At 40.2% G+C, this 20,246-nt stretch overlaps 1 protein-coding gene across 1 annotated transcript in view; it reads left to right on the plus strand.

Annotated features, from left to right (window-relative positions):
• Positions 1 to 20,246, plus strand: part of LOC105919699 (RNA polymerase II elongation factor ELL) — a 39,615-nt gene that overhangs the window by 4,409 nt on the left and 14,960 nt on the right. Inside the window, exons 3-4 of the mRNA XM_012855066.3 lie at positions 16,403 to 16,530; positions 16,974 to 17,128. Coding sequence (XP_012710520.3) covers positions 16,403 to 16,530; positions 16,974 to 17,128 — 283 coding nt within the window. The remainder of the gene's footprint in view (positions 1 to 16,402; positions 16,531 to 16,973; positions 17,129 to 20,246) is intronic.

Genomic DNA, 20,246 nt, shown 5'->3' on the forward strand with positions numbered 1-20,246 from the left:
TGGTGGAGGTGTCATTGTTGTTGAATGATAATATGCTTCCTGTTAATTCAGCTCACCACACAGCCTGGGGTAAAGGTGTCATTCATTTCCTTAATAACACTTTGCTGTGTCAAGTACCCTCCATTAGACAGGTCTACACAGACTACTAGGGGGATAAAAAAAAAAAACAATCTTTGGGGAGGGGTAGGCCCTTTGGTAGAAACTAAGAGGATGTTTGTTTGATTCAAAGAAAGTTGCCTATGTCCAGCCAGATAAGCCGGGTCAGTATTACACCCTCCCCACCTCTGCTCGCTTGGCTAGTACGCATTAGCCGCACAATCGGCCCTGTCTATAAGGAGACGTTCTAATCCCTATAAGAACTGGTTGCACTGACGAAAGTGACTTTGCTCTGTACTCAAATACTGGCCCTGTGTGCTCACACGGGGAACCTAAAAGTCCAAAGACAGGGTACGCTACAAACAACCCCCCCCCCCCCCCCCCCCCCCCCAACCCTCCCCCTGGCTGCCTGCCAGGTTACTGGGTCAGGCATGCAACTGGGTAGGCTTTTGTCCTGGGAGGGGCAGGGGGGCTTAAGGGAATTGGCAAGCCTCAGGGAGACCCTGAGTCTCCATGCCTGTTGTCTGTGTGCATACATGAAAGACCTGAAAAACACTAATGGCACGCAAGCAGTAGGTTCTTAGTTTTATTGAGACAAAACTAACTATTTAGAAAAAAAAAAAAAACACCATGCTTGTTGGAGTGTAATGAGATATCTGGTGAAACCACCAGCAGATTAACCTGCATGTGTGAGTGTAGGAAGCGATGTTAAGTGAGTGCAATTTAAGTTTGCTTTAATCACCGAAAAGGATTTAGTGATTATATCGCGGCTGCCACATTACATATTCAAATTGCTTTGCAGAACTCGAGCACGGGCTCCCTCCCCCTCTGACAATATTCCCAGGGCCGGACGATTGGGCATTAATGAGTGAGCTGCAACCATTGCTGGTGTGGGGGGAGGCCAGATTAGGCTGTTACTAGGGGGAGGACGCTTGTGAATTTGGCAATCTGGCATAAAACACACCAAGATGATAGCCGTCTGTTCCGGGAGGGTGAAGATGTAATACATCCTGTGGTTGGTACATGCTCAATGAATCTTTTTCAAGAGCTCCCCCTCTTCCCCCATGCAGGAACTTGATCAAGGTTCAATAGGTCATGTGTCCACTGACTGTTGAGCTTTATCATAAAAACCACAATTGCTACTTTCTGATCGTTGCCCTTGCTGGCTCATGTCAAATTTCCTGTAAAAGGGTGCATTTGTGGGGCCACAGAAACCATAAGAATTCCTCAAATCACTGTCCTGGCGTCACTCCAGGGCTCAGTGGTGCCAGGGGCCACGGCGCCTATCAAGAAATAGCAAGCTGAGGTTTTCGGCAGCTTCTCCCTTTCCCTGAGGCATTTAACCCTACTACTGGAAATAGTCTTGTCAGGCTTGTAATCATGGAATGAGAGGCACGGTATATACAACCTCTGAATTTGACATTAAAGCTAACTTTACAACTTTGAAATAACAGCAGAATACTGATTTTCTTTTATATTGAAACATCATTCCTTTACATGACTGGGTTGGGCAGGATGACTTCTAACTCCAAGAATGTTACAAACTGAATGGATCTGATCAATAACCTGCATCTGGACCAGAGACAGACAGTAAATTCTGGAAAGATTAAGAAATGCATTCAGAACTGGTTTGGGTTCCCATGGGCTGGAATTTCACGTCCTAGTGCTTATTTTCCTTTGGGGCTGTGGCAGAACTGCCTCTGTGATTATAGATTTCTATTTTGCAGTAAAAAGATCTAATTTAATAAATCCACTGTGTTATGGCTGTTGATAGAAAAAAATTCCCCACTCACAGATCCCTTGTTTCTGCATTTGGGTCCAATTAAAGTTTTAGATCATAAAACAGATGTTAATAAGATACAAACATAACCTGATTGGTTTTCAAAACATGATTTTATCTATATGGGGGGATTATAACTAAGCTGGCCCCAAGTGGAAAAAAAGTAATTGTCTCCCTTGTTAATTCCTGATTTACCTGTGATTGAACACATTTTCTATAAAGCTGCGTTTGATTTCACAAGTCACACGCTGGCCTGATCACTGTAAGACCTGTAGAAACAAGAACTCATGTAAATAGAACCTGTATGACAACATGAAGTAGGCAAAAAGATAAAAAAACAAAAAACAAATTATGCCTTTTTCTCAAGAAACCCAAGAACAGATGAAAAACTAATTATCAGCCTGGAAAGCGTTGCAAAGTAAAAGATTTTAAGCCATTACTGACAAATTGAGAAAACAAATAACAGTGAACCTTCCCGGGTGTGGCTAGTCTGCCAAATGTACTCCAAGAACACATCGATAACTTAGCCAGGAGGTCACACAGGAACCCGGAACAAAACTCAAGCACCACCAGCCTCAGTTAAGGTCAGCGTTCATGATTCGACCAAACACTGGGGAGAATCAGCATCCATTGACAAGTTCCAAAGGGTGTGGCGTAATTTACAGAATCACAAATTCTGTTCTCTAGAAAATCTTGAAGGAGAATATCTGGCAATCAGTTTACCACCTTAACCTCAAGCAAACTTGGTTTATGTGGCAAGACCAGAATGTAAAGAACACCATGAAGTCAACTTCTAATTACCACAAAAGAAAAACGTAAAATGAAAGTTTTGGATTAGTTAAACTCCAGATTTAAAGTTATAGTTGGTAATCCTGTTCTGAAACACTTTTTGTTATACTGGGTAAAATACTCCTTTCATCCTGAAAGTAGTCAATACGCTATGTATTTAGAAAAAAAGGGGGTACAAAATGTGATCTCTGTGAAAGCGTGTAAAAACTCTAACCAATCACTGCCATTTGCACCAAAGGTCAGGGATTCGTCAGAGGTTTAGTCCTGCCGTCACGCCCCTCTGTCCCTCCAGTTCTGGGGAATCGTCTTATCTATTGGTTGTCCCACAGGTCAATCATTCTGAAGCGCTCACGTAACGCCAGTGTGCGTGCACGTTCCTTGTTAGTTTGCACTTTTAGTGTTTATGTATCAGGTTAGCTTAGCGGTTAGCTTCGGTGTTAGCCGTTCATTGTAGCTCTGCTGCTCTCACCGTATACTATGAACATGGCTCAGGGTCATAGGAAAAAGAGAAAGGCCTCAGTAGAAACAAATTAAACCAGAGTGGGTTTGGGAGATTGTTTTCACGCGATCCCCCAGAGGAGTGGAAGAACCGGTAAACCGTTCTTGTGCATGTGCAGTTATTCAAAAATGGGCTTGGGGAAACTTTTAGAAAAATCGGCAACTCTACCTTTAAAAGACGATTAGACTGATGCAAGCATCTCAGTCAGACTGTTTATGCTCAATGAAGTGAAGATAGCTTTTTTTCCCTTTTATGAATAAAATCTTCATTTTACAACTGTTTTTAGTCATTTTAATCAGGTTATCTTTGTCTTACAGAAGCATTCGTTTGATGATCTGAAACCTGTAAATATGACACGCGTGCCACGAGTCAATCAACAAATTCTTCAATTTGTTGATTGACTCATTTGTAGATCATCATAAAAAAAAACTCTTAATAATCAACTACATGGGAAATTTGTTTTACACAATTACACTGTCGCATCAAGAAAAAAAAAGGTTTACGGGTGTATTTTTGTGCGAGTAAACATGGACATTGAAGTTGGGAAGAGTATACTGTGCTCTGTCAGGTGTTACGACAGTTTAATTTCACTCTTGGCTGATGAATGTTGAATTACAGTAGCCAGGTTAGTTGTTTTGGTTTATAGCCCTGTCTCTTTTTATGTGCACAGCTGTCACATAAAGGCAGCCTGTGTGAGGATGAGGGGAATGTGGAGGTCCTCTTAAAGATATTCTCATGACGGCTGTATGTGAAGGCAGAGCTTCCCCTAGGCTCCCCCCCCACCCCCCACCCCCCCGCCGGCCTTGTTGATTATTGTGCCGTTTCACCCCGTGCCTTGGCTGAATCCTTGGGAGACATCAGGGCTTCTATCTCACACTTGGCTGCTCTGACTCACTACCCCCGCTTCGCCTCGTGCTCGCACCGAAAATAAGCTTCAGCACTGTGTGAGTGTGTACATGTGCACGTACACATCACTGTTTTTTTTTTTTTTTTCTGGACACTAATTAGAATAACAATAACTGGAATGTCGTTTGATCGCCGTCTTCTCCCAGTGGCATAGCAGTGAGAGGGAGAGCTGTCCCACGTGTTTCTGAAAGGGCACACGCCTTTCTATTCACCCAGATGTGTTAAGCAAGGCAAATTGTTTGCATTCTCTCTATGCCTAAGGCTCTCTGGGTTGTTGTTTAGTTCTTTTGATCACACAGTATTTTATGGAAACAAGTCTTATGGGACTCCTGATGGTAAGGCGAACTTTTTAAGAGAATAGTGGTAGCAGTGTTGTTGTTTTTTTTTAAAGAAGTAAAGATGGATTAAAAAAAACAGCTTTTTAGCATATTGTGTATGATAAGTTGTCTTGCTATTCCTGCACTGTTTTAACCTAATCAAAGTGCAGGAATAGATTGTTATATTAGACTACCTCTTTATACTCACTAGCTAACACAACCACAGTTAGCCAATCTTCTGCTGTGTGCCATTGTCATTCTTTTTTAAATGTTACTTTTGAAAAAAAAAATTATCCCACTTTTAAAACTTTATGTGGACTTACTCATTGGTACACCACAAGCCCTTATCCTCATTGTGTTGTAGGTTTTCTGTTGTACTTGTGGTCACTCCTATGTTCAATAGCCTAATTTCTGCCTAGCTTCAGACAGATGGCCTCACATTTGAGGTCAAAGTCCCGTGGCAGTAGAACGAGGCCCAAATCACCAGCACTCCACAACCGTGCTTGACAGTTGGTAAAACGTCCTTGGACTGATATGCTGCATTTAGGTTTGCTAAAGATAGGGGGTGGGTAGCTCAACATCTTGATTTTTGTCCTCTTTTGTCCAAAGGATATTGCTTCAAAACCGTTGTGGTTTGGTTAGAGGCCGCTTTGCAGACCTACACCATTGGCTTATTTTAGAGAGAAAATGCTACTTGTTAGCCTTTGCTAACACATCTAGATGGCCAGTCTCTTTGTAGCAGGATTGTCATACTCTTTTAAACTTAACTTGATAACTAAGGCCTAGAGGATCTGAAATGAATCATTTTCTCTAAACAAAAGCATGATCAACATTATTCACTTTTGGGAACATTACTAACTGTCTTAAAAACTTCCACCTTTGACTCATCTTTATAGCTGTCGAATATTGGCTTCCATTTGGAAGAGAGAGATGTACTCCCACCATTTGGTAATGGCTTAAAACCCAACTCATACTGTTTGCCAAATATGGTAATTGTTTTGAGATCATTCCTGATATGTTCTACCCCTTGGCATTTTCAAAGGTTGAGGCCAATAAACTGCCAAAGCTAAACTTTAGAAAATGCATCTGATCAGTAGCCATTGGATTGGGCTGAAACCCTGTAAATGTATATGGATGCAGTTAGCCAGTGCCTTAGATTTCCCCGCACTCTACATTCTCATTTTTGCTTTTTTTTTTGGCCGAAATAGATAATGGCTAAAATGTCTAAAATGCTGTTTTTTTCAGTTTTAATGCTAGATTTAGTAGGATGTGATAAGAACCAAATTTTTTTTAGGGGGTGGTGAGCTTAACTATGTACAGTACCATCCAAACCAACAACGTTCAGATTCTGACATTAAGACTGTGGAAAAACATAACTAAAACATTAGGAGAGATAAATGAAAGAGAGAGATGTACTCCCACACGGAAAAGCAACAAGTTTCAGTCTGTTTTGCCTCTTCTGAATATCAGACCTAGGATTTTTGGAACAGAATGGTCCTGTCTTTCAGCAATTGCAGTTACATGTTACAGCATCTACCAACAGAAGATAGCAAGTTATTCTGGTTTTATGGGCTCATAATCTGTCACCTTTTAATAAAACCCATCTTGTCTAAAGGGGAATCAGAAACTCAATAAATGAAAAAATGGGCTGCAATTCAAGTTTTCAGAAAAAAAAAATCATCCATCCATCCATCCATCAATCTATCCATATATCCTTGATACTCATTTAAAGATCATTAGTTCCTCACAGGTCATCTCAGAGAAACCATGTACGCATTGGAAATAATATGAACAATTTTATTAAACTATATGAGAATACATTTTTTTATCATATATCTCCATATTTGATCAAGTTACTGAACTACAAATAAATTAAATTCAAATGCACAAGGGAATGACTCTTATGTTTAAGGTCACGAAATGGAAGAATGAGTGGACACCAAGTGATGGTACAAATTGGCGAAAGGGTAAATTGAACCAGAGCTTTGCCTGACCTTTTCAGTCTATCCAACCAAATTTCCCACATCACTTTGCTGAATTTCTGATTTGGGGCTGTGTGAATTTCCCTCAGTGTTAATAAGCAAAACCTTGAATTTGTAAAGGTTTACCGTATGACTTTTTGTGTGGAGAGAAAGTTCTGTAATGAGAGTAAGGAACAGGGATTTAAGATTTTTGTGGGACTGTTTCACTAAAACAGAAAAGCACAAACAAGTTAAATAAAATCACTGACGTCTAAGGTCTAATCCAGCTCTGAATCTGTTTGCACATCCGTCCATTTACATTTCATAATTCTGATTATTTCTCCTAGTAATGGGGGATTTTAATTATTTAGAAACCGCAAATAATCATAATACTCAAATCTCACAATGTAATAAGGTTTTGTTTATATAAACAACTAAAATTTTCTGTAGCTCTGATTCATTTTTAGGACAACTGACTCTAACTAAACTGAAAATAATGGGGACCAACTTCTAGCTTGTAGATATTGACTGGAATCACGGCACATAACCACATTTCCCCCCAGTAGGCTTTGTGTCGTTTACAGAAAATGACCCAATCTAACCAAATCTTAACCTTTCACACCACCTTGGGTATTCAGTACTAGTTATTCAAGGATAAAAAAGGCAGAGTGCATTATATTGAGTGTATTCTGACAATGATAACTAGAAAGATTGGTATTGATTAAAAATCATTTTCTACACTTTTCTTTGATGTAATTGCTGGCATTTAAGTACCATCTCACTCCATGTTGATGTGGAAGGCACCTCTGAGGAGGGATGGCGTTGTCAAGTGTAGAGAGACGGCAAGCATTTGTTGCGGTTGACAGATTAGCCCCAGTTTCCTGGAAAAAAGGCTGATTCTGCTTGGCATAACATGCAGTACCTTGGGGGTGGCTCGACAGTTGCCCATCCCCATATCCCAGCACTAATTCGCGTCGTACCCAGCCACCCCCCTCCGCCTCCTTTTTTTTTTTTTTTTTTTTTTTACATCTACCAACCCCCTTCAGTGAGTAGATCCTCAAACATCACTACAGCATCCATCGAGGCTCACTAAAAATAGACTGTAAGGGGATTGAAATGTGTTTTATGATCAAAAAAAAATTATGTGTTGCTGGAAATATTTAATCCGTAGACCCTGCAAATATTTAATTTCATTATTGTGAACGTTGTTGCCCTGACTTGACTGAAACTGTCACCAGGCGAGGGTTAAACTGTGTTTTCTTCGGGTGATAAAAAGCAGACTAATCCACCGGATGATAGATGGTGGCATCCATCATTTTAGTAGCTAGATAGAAATGCCAAAATCTAACACCTCCTCCTTGTAGTGGCTTGCACATTCCTAGAGGGAGAACTATTTAGAGCCATCCTTCATGCACTGGCTCCAATGGGAATCACCGAGGCCACCCCCTCATCCCTTCCACACACGTCCAAGCCCCCAATCCACCCCGATCGGTCCCTTTACCACCCAGCAACACACAGCCACACGTCCCCGCGGTTCATGAATAATCCAGGCTGCCCGACAGGCCGTTGCACTCAGCTTTGTGGGGGAAGAAGCTAGAACAAAAGACGGGCAGCTCACAGAGCAGTTTCGGCTGAGTAGGCTCAGATGAGGAGACAATGGTAACTAGTGTCAGTACAGGCTGGGGCAGGAGGAAAAGACTTTAGAGCAAATCACATATCAAGGTGCCGACTTCCATCTCAGCTCTGCCGTGTCACATACCAGATCTGCTTGCCTTCATCTGCAAAGCAAAGAGAGACACAGTCAGAAAGTCTCCTCATCTTTCCCTGCAGATGCTTGGCTTTATTATACAAAAGTACTGGCCAAAAGTAGATCTTATTATGTTTATATACTGTCAATTATATTTTCCTGAAAATACCCAGTTCGGCCATGCTCATAAAGTCGCAGATGAACTTTTAAAAGAACAACAACATACAGGACCTTGTCCTCGTCCAGCTGCTGAGCCACCCGCACTGCCAGGATTTTCTGTTCCAGTCCAGTTCACACCTCATAACAGCTTGAAAGTATTTGACATCTCCAAACACACAGGGCCTGGATTAGCAGATGTAGCTGGACGGCAGCCACAGAGGCAGTTATTGTATTAGGCTGCTCTCATTGGGAGAGGTGGGGGCTGCACTGAAAAGGGACCGTCATCTGGTAGCTCCGACTGTAACTGTCCAACAGCTACCAGTAATTCATGCCCTTTATAATGAGGGTGATTTTTGCTGCACCACAAGCCTCGCTGCGTTTAATGATAACCTGCTGAATTTTATTGAAAGTTTGTGATCAGAAAATTATCCAATTAAGCTTTGTTCTGATTAATGATCATCAGATTGAATGTCTTGGGGATCATAATTAGAACCCTGTAACGCAAAAAAAAAAAAAAAAAAAAAAATACAAATTTTCTCTTTCATTCTTAGCTAGATAAATAAAGCTGGCTAGGGGTGTTTAGCATTCGAACCGTGCTTTGGCTTCTTGATTTTCTAAAAAAAAAAAAATTGATACGATTTTTTTGTAGTTTGTTTTTTTTACAGGATTTCATGAATTTCAGTTTTTTAATAATCTCTTATGGAAGTTTGATTTCTCTAAACATAGTTTTCCAGTAGAGGTCCTAGTTCTTACTAGGTGGTCCTAGTAAGAACAAAATAACATTTTCTGTCTCCACAAATGGAGTACAGCTTTCACATACAGTATCACCAAAATGTCTTTCACCAGTGTAAAATTATCCAGTCTTGGTTTAACAAGTAGAAAAGTTTTAGAACTTTTTTAAACGGTGACGATAAATGGACTGAATTTGGTACATATTACCTTTCTAGTCATATCAATAACTGACGCAGTAACAAGTGTGCACACATTTGGCCACCAGTGTGCAGATTCGTGGGTATTTAAGTGCTTTGTCCAGTCGCGCATCAATTTTTGGCAAAAAAAAAAAATCAATTCGACACCTTTTGGACTGCAAGTAGACTATTTTTCCCACTGAGCCACCATCGCTCCTATAGATAAGCAGATGAAGCAGATGAAGCAAATCCTAGGCCTACTTCAGGTGCTCTGTCTAAAAGCCGATAGAAATTTAGATATTTCTGCGTTGTGCTGTCACTGATAGAATAAAAAGTTTAAAAGCCGTACACTGTACAAAAAAATCTGATAGTAGTTAAACATTATGTAGTTCAGCTCTGACTGTTTTAAATTGTGCACTAATAATTCAGTCAAAAACATTGTTTATCTTTTTTTTTTCTTTCAGGTAGCTAGAATGCTGCAATACAAACAACAGGAGCAGAAAGCCATTTTTTCTTTCACTTACAGGGGGTGGGGGGGGGGGGGGGGGGGGGGGGGGGGGACTAAAACCTTAAAGGTTTTTAAAGCCACAAGTTTTTAAAACCATGTACACCCCAGTGCCTGCAGCTAAATCATGCCTAAATGTAAACATTTTAATTTTGCAACATCTCATCACTCTGAAAACATTCACAACAGGAAAGTCGATATTTTTAACTCCTCAAATCTAGAACGAAAGAATATGTTTGTAGGAGTTTATTTCTTCATTCTTCTTTGCATTTTTCTTCCATTAACTCCAGTTTCAGGGTACCGCAACGCCTCGTTTTTAATATGAATGTAGCGTGACATCCAGCAGCTTAAATAAAACCCAAAGTGTTGACACAGCACGAAAAGAAACACATGCAATTATGCAGAGCTATGTAACCAGAGCTCATATCCGTGGCATGTATGCACACGTTTCTCCGGTTCTTGACCTGGGAGTGCTGGAGCTCTGTTTCTCTTTCAGCTATTAGCAGCAAGTTATCAGCTGCATGTGAAGTTTTGTCAACTTGATAAAAATGTCACGTGTGCAGTGTTGTTGTTTTTTTGGCCCGTTTGTGACTTATTTATTTTTTGTTGCATGTGTCCCATGCTATTCCATGATGAGCCGGTGCCGTGATTCCACAGACTCTAGCTGAAAACAAGTCTCTGTGTTGACATTTAGCCTCAGCCAAAAGCTAGATGTTTGACCTCACTTCTGCATGTGACCTGTGACACTATGAGGTTTGCTCTGCTGAAAAACAAAAACACAAAAAAAAAAAAAAAAAGGACGCAACACACACGTACGCACTCATACGCTGACAGCCTTGGGGGAATCCAGCCAAAGCTCCATGTGGAAATGCCCATGACTCTGTCTTTCTGCCTTACGCCTACTGTTTGACTGACAGGCAAAAAAACCTGTTTGCATATTGATTGAATATGCCAAAAGTCAGAGTTAATCCCATCAGGATGGGTGGGGAGATAATAAAACCTTGGCTGTGATAATGAGTAAAATCCCCTGAGCTCATAGTTTTGATTGTTGAAGCTGTTGACACCGCAGCAGTTTTGCTGAGTTGGCTTTACTTGTTGCCAGTATGCAGCCAAAAAAAGCCGACTAATAAAGAAAAATAATAAACATGTCATCTCATGACTGTAAAAGAAATTACAGGTATAAGTTTTACGGAAGAAATGGTTTTATAATGATTGTAGAATGTATATGCATCTCTGTTTGTAATCTTTTTTTGTTGTGATGTGAGAATCAACTCTATTGGTCACCCTTAACATGTTTCCACTGTCCCTTTTAATAAACTAAAAATTATTCCTTGTTGCAAAAATATTGAAACATTGAGTATTATGGCTATTGTTGCTTATTGTTATTTTTATTTTGATACATAAACACACACCTGACTGAGTGAACACAGTGTGCATATTGGCAAGTGTTATGCACTCAGGAATAACTTACCGAGTAGTTTCAGCAAAAGCTATTGTTTTTTTTCTTCGACATTTCAGTCACAAATGGTGAGATAAATTTAAAATCAACCTCAGGCAAAACTTTTTGAATGTTTTCACAGATGTAGCCTTTCATATAATTATGTATTATTATTGTTATTATTTTTACAGCTGCTTAACCAATTCCTGCTCTCAAGTATGGAAAATGCGGTCTGCTTCTTAACTCACCTGCTGCTCTTGAATCCTATTATGCTAACTGTACTTTCAGAAAAGTGTTACAGTAACAACAATAAAGGCCACGACACATCAAATTCTCCGATCCGACGGAAAATCATTGTATGAAATCGTAGCAATTAGATCTGGGTGAAGTGAATGGGGCCGTACAGACTATGCAGCATTTTGACGGGAAAGTCATGAATCAGACAGGAAGAGCAACACGATGCCAAAGTAAAACACATCTGCTTTTGGGGAAAATACGAAATAAAATCTCTGAACCGCAAGGTAAACTGCACGAGGTTTCCTGCCAAGTCTGGTGTACGTCAGAAAAACAATCTGTATCTATCGGTCTGAGTGGACGGTTTGGTGGGTCTCGGCCTTAATGGGCGGCCCTCCTTTAGTTTCCACAAAATGATTTGGCTATAAGCTAATGTTCTTTCTTGTAAAAAAGAGATCTTAAGTAAGGATCCACAGTGCACCGGAACATGTTAGGAACAGATGTAAATATTCTGCTCCAAACTGCCGGAGGAAAATTTGGTCACTGGTACTTTCTTGTTTATCTTAATAGATGGACTTAAACTGAAGGAACGTTTTGACAACATTTTTGTGGTTTTGAGACTGTAACTATTTAAAGCCTTTGGTAGGTAACCAACCCATGCATAATTTGAATTGTCAGGGCTGTCAAAGTAGTTCAGTGATAGACGTTTGACAGCTAGTTCTCCATTATTTTTCAAATTTACATTTTATTAAAAAAAGATAGAAAGCTGTGTACGCATGTAGAGAAAAATGCAAAGGGAGTTTCAATGAAATGAAAACTGTATAAAAAAAAAAAAAACAATAGAGCAAAATTCAATTGGTCTTTATGCCGGTGATTAAGTTTATGGTATCGACAAACCTTGAAACCATCAACAGTTATCAATGAAACCATATCGCTCATTACAAGGTGCAAATTGAATCAGGAGGCTCGATCACTTATTTGCCTTTTTAAATAGTGATAACTGATGACAACTAATTATTTTATCTAATCAGGAGGAGGTTGGAGGCCTTTAGGTTTTGCAATGATCAAACAAAACAACTGTCCTCAGTTGAAAAAAACTATTTAGATTTTCTTTCTGACCTGGTATTCTGTGATGTTGTCAGCAATCAATCCCTTTCCTGCAGCATACAGCCGTGTAAACGACCTCAGTGCGGAGACTAGGACAGACGTCCTCATTGGAGAGCTCACCTAAGTTCCATGAAGTATCTATTCAATCTTAAACCACCTCCAACCTAAAGAAATCAGTACCAATACATGTGAATGCTATTTTATAAACATCACAGTCTTGGTTGCATTAGACGTCTAGTCAGCTAGTCTATGGTTATCTATGCTGAAGGCTGTAGTCTGCAGTACTGTTTGTTCTCTGGGAAACATGCACTGCAACATACAAAATGTTAGGGTACCTGGTCCAAGTACTGTTGGAAGACAATGCAAGCAAGCATAAACATTATTAGAGTAATATATATATATTTATTTATTTATTTTTGGTTCTTTAAGGAGGAATAAGTAATAATGACACCTCATGTTTCATATCAGAACATCACACTCTTCCCTTTGGGAAGTGTTGTGGAGGTTGCCACGTCAAGAGAGACGAGGATGTTGCGTGGCTAAATTTAGGATGACGAGTGAAGACTAGTCTGCCAAAGTAAGTTGTTATTGTTGAATAAATAGCTTGCCCACACAGTCGTGGGGATCTAAAAAGGGCCAACAGCCTGCAGCTGACAACTGCCTATGTCGTTACCTCAACCGTCCGTTGCTGTTGTGACACGTGGCCAAATACGCTTCCCACCGACCCCAGAGAAATTTTTAGTTACATGGGATAAATATATGTTGTTGTATTCTGTTCTATTTGGGGTCCGCTTATCTTACAGGCTTACGTGTGTGCAGGCCGCTGCTCTTTTTCCAACATCAAATACCAAATGCTGCGCTCTGTTTCTGTCAGCCCTGGAGACTCTGATATGATTGGCTCAGGAACCAGGAAGTAAACAGGAGCAACACACCACACTGAAGCTGTATCCGCACAGGAGAAAAACTTGACTAAGACATTGCTGATAGAGAGGACCGACTGTTTATAAGGAATGTTACTTCCATCTTGAGTGGCAAATTAAAATTATTTTGGTTAATTTTACACAAAAGTTCTTACTTATTGCTCCTTTGAGTCACATACATTTTTTAAGTAATGCAAAAAAGAGATTGAGATGTTAAAGTGTTGATAAGACGGTAGAAATCCACTTGGAATTCACTCTTGAAATTCCATAATATCCGTTTAAGAACTTTGTTTGATATAGAGCCACGTTCTTTTTCTTTTTTATTCTCACAAGGCCTTGTGCTAAGCTAGTTGGCTGCTATCCAACAGATCAAACAATTACTCCCTGACTGACTGTTCACATGAACACAGGCTTCTCTGACGGGCTTCTCTGTGGTTTCGTAGCACTTTCGGGGCTACGCTTGTGATCCTGTGATTACCCAGGACGGCTCTACTTGCGGGAGTCGGGTACCGCTGGGAACTAATGGGTTAAATGACATATGGTTATGAAGCTTGGGAAGGAAGCTGTGAATAAAGTGGGGGTGACCTCTCAACGGTCTGACCCCGAGTGACATTGATTAGAATTAGAATGTGAAGTGTGTACGGCGGCATGGATCGGGGTGACAGGCAGATCTAATGCATGGCTGGAGGGGGACTCGTACTGCTGCCATCAAACTGAAAGAGGGGACGTGGTGGCACTATTGCAATGCTAAACATTTCTTCTTATCAGAGACCTTTTGTGCTGCTTTAATACCGTTTTTGTTTATCAAAAATAAAAGAGATGCGCTACTGAGCCTGTTTTAGGGCGGTCTTTGTTTACGACAGCCACTGCTTCACATCAAGTGGAAGATCCAGGAGGCATAGCAAGGCTGCTTGTCCCTGCTCCCATTCTTTTTTTTTTTTTGCTTGTTTTGGCTGATTGATGCTAGTTAGCGCATTCTGTTTAACCACATCCTGTTAACAGCCAGACATAAATGGGTCAAAATTAATGGTCAGCTGTGTCTCAAGTGTTCTGGGCCGTTGCGGGCTGCTTGGCGTTTTGCATTGACTCGGGTGGCCTTGCGCACATGAGGGGAAGCTAGAGGCGGTTGGGGGTAGGGTGAATGGCATGCGTTGGGTTTGAGAAGAGGAGGAGGAGGGGTGTCGAGGAGACTGGCTGTTCATTGGCTGCCTGTTGCAAAAAAAAAAAAAAAAAAATGCTTATGGTTTTGCTGCATGACTGGGCATTTGTGACAGCTAAAGTCCTGCCTGTCACATCTGCTGGGAGCAGTGGGCTGTCAGACACAAGGCTGGTAATCAATCACTTACGAGCAGCGGCTAAAGAGGCAGTTTCACTTGAACAAATTCAGGCTTTATTGGAAGTTTTAGCATAAATAGAGTGGAAGATTTAGAAGAAGTGGAAGCTTTATCTGAATCTGGGACACGTTGTTGACGAAAGTGGTAAACTGGCGGTTGTCAGGCTGAGACGCAGCTCCAGGCATTGTAGAGGAAAGCAACTACCTGACTATTTTTTTTTTTTTTTTTTAAAGGACATGTTACCTGTAGGTTAATGAATTTCTATGTTGAACTATCCTTTCAGTGGAAGTGGGTTTTTGGGTCACTTTATGTAACAGCTTTCTAACAAAGATAGACGTTACGCCATTGGTTTGTTTGCTGGGAGGGAGCAATAGACAGCCTGTAACACCAGAAGTTAAGCCTGAGTGAGAGAGCTGTTTCCTTTTATTTTGCTGTTATGTTTTAGCTGTCAGACTGGATCTCCTTACAACCGACTACAGGTCATCTTCTTTGACCTGGGAGGTGCCACGCAGCCCTAGCGATTGGCCCGCCTGGAAGATTATTTAGGTCACATTTATTAGATGGAGAAGAATAACAAACCAGCGGCTGTGTTCAGTAGTTTTGAAACAAAGAAAGAAAGAATTTGTTTTGTCATTTTAGTCTTTGCAGCACTTCTGAGATTATGGTGAACTGGTTCGGCCTGTGTCTCTGAGAAATAAAACATCCCCATTACATAACCCGATGGTGAAATAGCATTACCGGCAGATAAATGCAAACCTGTCAGCGAAAACGGTCAGCTGCTAAAGGTTGAATATTACCATGATATCGCTGTTCAAACAGATAGTTTTATTGCTTGGGCTGTCTTCTAATATGCAGTGCCTTGAAATATCAATATTTCTTAAACTGTCTGACATTTAATCACCTTTCAGACACTAAATGTAACGTATAATAATAATGGAATTTATTGTGAAAGACCACAAAGTTATGGTGTTAAACAATAAGGTCAAAGGAAAATAATACATGCTTTATCTAATATGAAGCACACTGAGCATGCTATCCCCATGGTGAAGCATGGTGGTGGCAGCATCATGTCGTAGCGATGCCTTACCTTACTAGGGACCGGGCAGCTGGTCAAATTTGACGGTAAGGTGGATGGAGCTAAATACAGGGACATTCTGGAAGAAAACAAGTTAGAGGCGGTAAAAGACCTGAGGGTAAGGTGGGAGTTCACAGTCCAGCAGGACAACAACCGTAAACATAAAGGCCAGAGCAACAGTGGCATGGTTTAGATTAAAGCACATACATGTGTTAGAATGGCCCAGTCATAGTCCAGACATTTGTCCAAATGGGAATCTGACAGACTTGACAATTGTCTGTTCACACACACTCCTTCCACTCTAAATGAGCTAAAGCTATTAAAGAAAAATAAAACTTCTAGCGTCTAGATGGGCAAAGCTGGCGGACACATACCCCAAAAGACTTTTAGGCTTTAATGGCAGATTTGAAACCCATATTTTGTTTTCCTTCCACTCCCCAATAATGTAATGCTTTGTGTTCGTCAGCCACATACAATGAACAATAAATTACTCCGAGGTTTGTAAATACACCATTTCAGTGTTCAAGGAAATTAAATAGTTTTGCACGGCACCGCAAAGATATTACATCTTTTAGGGATTAACAGATTCATACTCATACTATTTTTTTCTGTTTTTATCTTTGACAGTACATAAAGATCCCGGCACCGACCGCCGAATCTCCAGATGGCTTCAGAGTCTTCTCATTTTACCTTTCCAGTGACAGCAAAGACAAGCCTCAGTCCAGCTTTGACTGCGTTGGCCAGTTTATCTCAGGGTGAGCAGCACACAGAACTTTTTCCACCGTCGACCACAAATGGAATTTAAAGTAAACGTGGTGTCAGGCTGCAACCGTGGGGCTTGACCGAACACTGGCTTCTCTCTTCAAACTCACAACAATGGACACATTGCCTGCCGGGCCGCATTCAGCTTTAATTATAACCTGAAGCTGTCAGGCAGCAATGGACCTCAGAGGTGTGACGAGTGAGAACAGAGAAACGGCATTTGAGGCTTCGCGGCGTCAAAGGACTGGTTAGGAGATTACATTACAGCAGAGTTTTTAGCCTCCAGAAATTGGAATCTGTTAGTTCAGAAGAGGACAACGTACTCCATGTGGTTGCTGTTGTGTTTAACAATAAGCCGTATAGGCACAGAATTTCTTTTGCCACTTCAGACAAGTGTAATGTTGACTGAGCTCTAATGCCTTTTTTGTATGTACAGGGAGGGCAGGGATCACCTGGAGAGCCAGGGCAGCATTCAAGACAAGATCACTGTTTGTGCCACAGACGACTCTTACCAGACCACACGGGAGCGAATGTCCCAGGTGGAGAAGGACATATGGAGCCGCACAGCTATTGAGATCAAACCAGGACCAAGTAAGCTTTGGCCAACAGGAGTTTCCAAATGTTACCTCCTCTACTTATAGGGACAGTTCAGAATTTTATTTTTGAAGTGAGGTTGTGTTGAAAGGTTTCAAGCAGGTAGCTTCATACCGGTAGTAAATAACTGTCATGATGTCATTATTTAGTAAAAATTAAATTTGTTAAACTCGGAGGCTGAAACTAACGGCTAGTCTGAGAGGGGCCAGGAGCAAAGTGGACTTTTACGTTTAAAACAACTATAACCTTCTAACATATGATTGCAGTTTATTTGAACACAACTTAATGAACCTTTATACTGTCATCATGTATGCCATAGCGATTAATTGTAGAAAAGCCAAGGATTATGCTTATGGGAACTGGAGATGAAGGATGGTGCACCACTAATGATCTTCCGTTGGGAAACATTCAGTGAGAATTCAACTAGTACAACATTTCCAGTCAGAGTAGCTTTCTGACGTTAAAGTTAAGTCGTGTATAAAGCCAAACATATTTTAATGGTTTAGGTTTTATGCTGCTTTAATTTTACATTTGCTAGTTACTGTGACTAGAAATGCCCTGTAAGTATGCGATATGGACTTTAAATTTTATCACAATATATTGTTACTATTGTGATTATGATAAAAGACTATTACCAGCTTCCTGTAGTCTTTTTAGGCAACATTGTGCCTGTGACTTCATTATAACCCCTTAAATACAAATACTGTCCTTTCAAAAAACACGTTTATTAATGTAACATATAGATTAAAAAATTCTAAATATGTTTAATCAGAACACAAGTTACATAAAGAAATGTGATTTCTATCACTAAACTGCATACATTAACGGCATTTAATTGTGATTTTGAATTAACAGTGGAGAAAATAGCTTATAGGGTTTTCAGACATTACTAATTGGAAGTTATTGTTGTCAAAAATAAACCCAAATTCTCATCATGATAAGAAATTTTCCATAATGGCAATAAAACTATATGATAGAGGCCCAGCCGTAACGCCCTGCTTTTAAATGTCTTAGGATGCGTTTCAAGCTAGCAAATCTTAGTTGGCACATGATGCTCCTACTTCCATTTGCTATGTAAATAGTCATTGTTCCTCCTCTACAACCATCATATGCAAACATGATAAAAGATCAAGGGTTCATAAAACGGCTTTTGTATTAATTACAATGATGTTTGTGAAATGAGGGATTCCCTAAGAGAAAAAAAAACAACAACTCGCCACCATTTCATAGCGTAAATCCTCCGGTCACGTTCTCTCCGGTTCTTTAAGCGACACCTTTTCTCTTTGTTATTTTTTCTCTCTGTTACAATTAGTCCGCAGACTATCGCCAATATTCCATGTTTATTTTCTTCGAAATCTGTTTGTGTGTGGTGTGTTGAGTTTTGCCATCTGACCGGACACCGCACACTGTACGAGCGAACATGTTTTATCTAGTATTTTTTTTATCGTTACGTGTGGGGTCTCTCAGGCTTTGAAAATGGGCCACCTGTTTTAAAATCCTGCCGTGTGAAGCAGGCTTGACAGGATACTTTGTAGGTGCTGTGGCCAGAGCTGGTTACCTTGGCAACGAGTTATATTAAATAGTTCTCTCAGCGACTTCTTGTTAAAACGTATGATTTTAACGGTGAAAAAAAAACATCAAAGTATTAATAATTGAATTTATATTTATTTATTTATTAAGTGGCCATGGTATAAGCGGGATAATGCCCTTCGAGGTGTCCATTATCAGAAATGAATGAACTTCATGGAAGAGTTGGAACAGTTCACGCCTCCGCGTTGTTCATTAATTTCTGATAATAGACACCTCAAAGGGCATTATCCCTTACGTAATTGCAATCGCTGGAATGTAATTGTTCTTGTTTAGATATTTAAAAAATGTCTGAGAATGTGGGTACAAATACCCTAGAGTGATCGGGGCCTCAAGGTCAGGATATCTCTTTGTAAATAAATGGCTTTAAGTAGCTTGAGCTGTAGGCTTTAAGTGCAGTACCATCTCTATTTTATGCTTCCTAAAAATTTACAGCTAAACATTTGAAGCTGTTGAAGAAATCAGCATCTGTCAGTTGCATATCATGCATAAAATATGCTCCAGAAATAATTTTACAGCTGAATTTACCTGATAACTGTTGGGACAAACTTCACAAAATCCCAATGAGAAGCCCGCAGTAATACGGCTTTCCCTTTTGCTGAAACATGTCATATCCTTCACATAGGGAGACGCATTTAAATGGGTTATGGCTCTCAGTGCGAGCCACATAGCAGGAGAGAGTGCACAGTTGTTTTGTGGTGGCGTTCTGTCTTTTTATGGTACAATAATGCTATACTTCTCAGAAAAAGATGCCTATACACTAAGTCACAATTATAGGTTGTAAAAAAAAAAAATGTCCACCATTTAGGTAATGGTGTGTGATTTAATGCTTGGAAAGGAAGACCTGACAACTAAGCCCCTTTTTGCTGAAACAAGTTAAAACACATTTAACTCTATCCCCAGTAATTTTACCACTTCGCTCTCAGAAAAAAACTTCCACAGCGCGATTAAAGTTTCAAAGTTATTGTAAGTCCCTCTGGGAAAAACGGCACAAACCTTCATAAAACTAAAATGTCCCTCGAGCTGTTTTAGTTTAAAACTCTTGAAGTGACAGCTCTGGTTGCTGCTTGTTTGAAATGCTGCACCGCAGGTTATTTCAGTCAAAGTTGAAATCCTCCATTACCTGTTCCAAAGTAAATGTTGATACGTAACCTTGCTGTCTTTTATAAATCTTGCAGTCAGTACAGTGCAAAGGTATTCATACCCAATTGAACATGCGTGTATTTTGTCACTTTATAACCAGCAACTTTGTTATTTGTTGAGATTTTATGTAAAAGAGCTACAAAATGGGATAAGTTATGAGAGGAGGACAATCACACATGTTTTGTTGTTGTTTTAAACCGAAATCTGAAAAGCAAGGCACACGTTTGTAATTAGCTTCGTAGAATCGCAGTTATATGGAGTTACAGCAGTAAGTCTTTTGGGTTCTGTCTTTTAAAGTTTGTATCCATTCCTTTTCAAAAAAAAAAATAGCTCAAGCTCAGTCAGACTGGATGGAGAGCATCTGTGAGCGTAAACTTCTAGGTAT

The sequence above is a fragment of the Fundulus heteroclitus genome, chromosome 2 (assembly GCF_011125445.2).
Source record: "Fundulus heteroclitus isolate FHET01 chromosome 2, MU-UCD_Fhet_4.1, whole genome shotgun sequence".
In the NCBI taxonomy this organism is placed as follows: Eukaryota; Metazoa; Chordata; class Actinopteri; order Cyprinodontiformes; family Fundulidae; genus Fundulus; species Fundulus heteroclitus.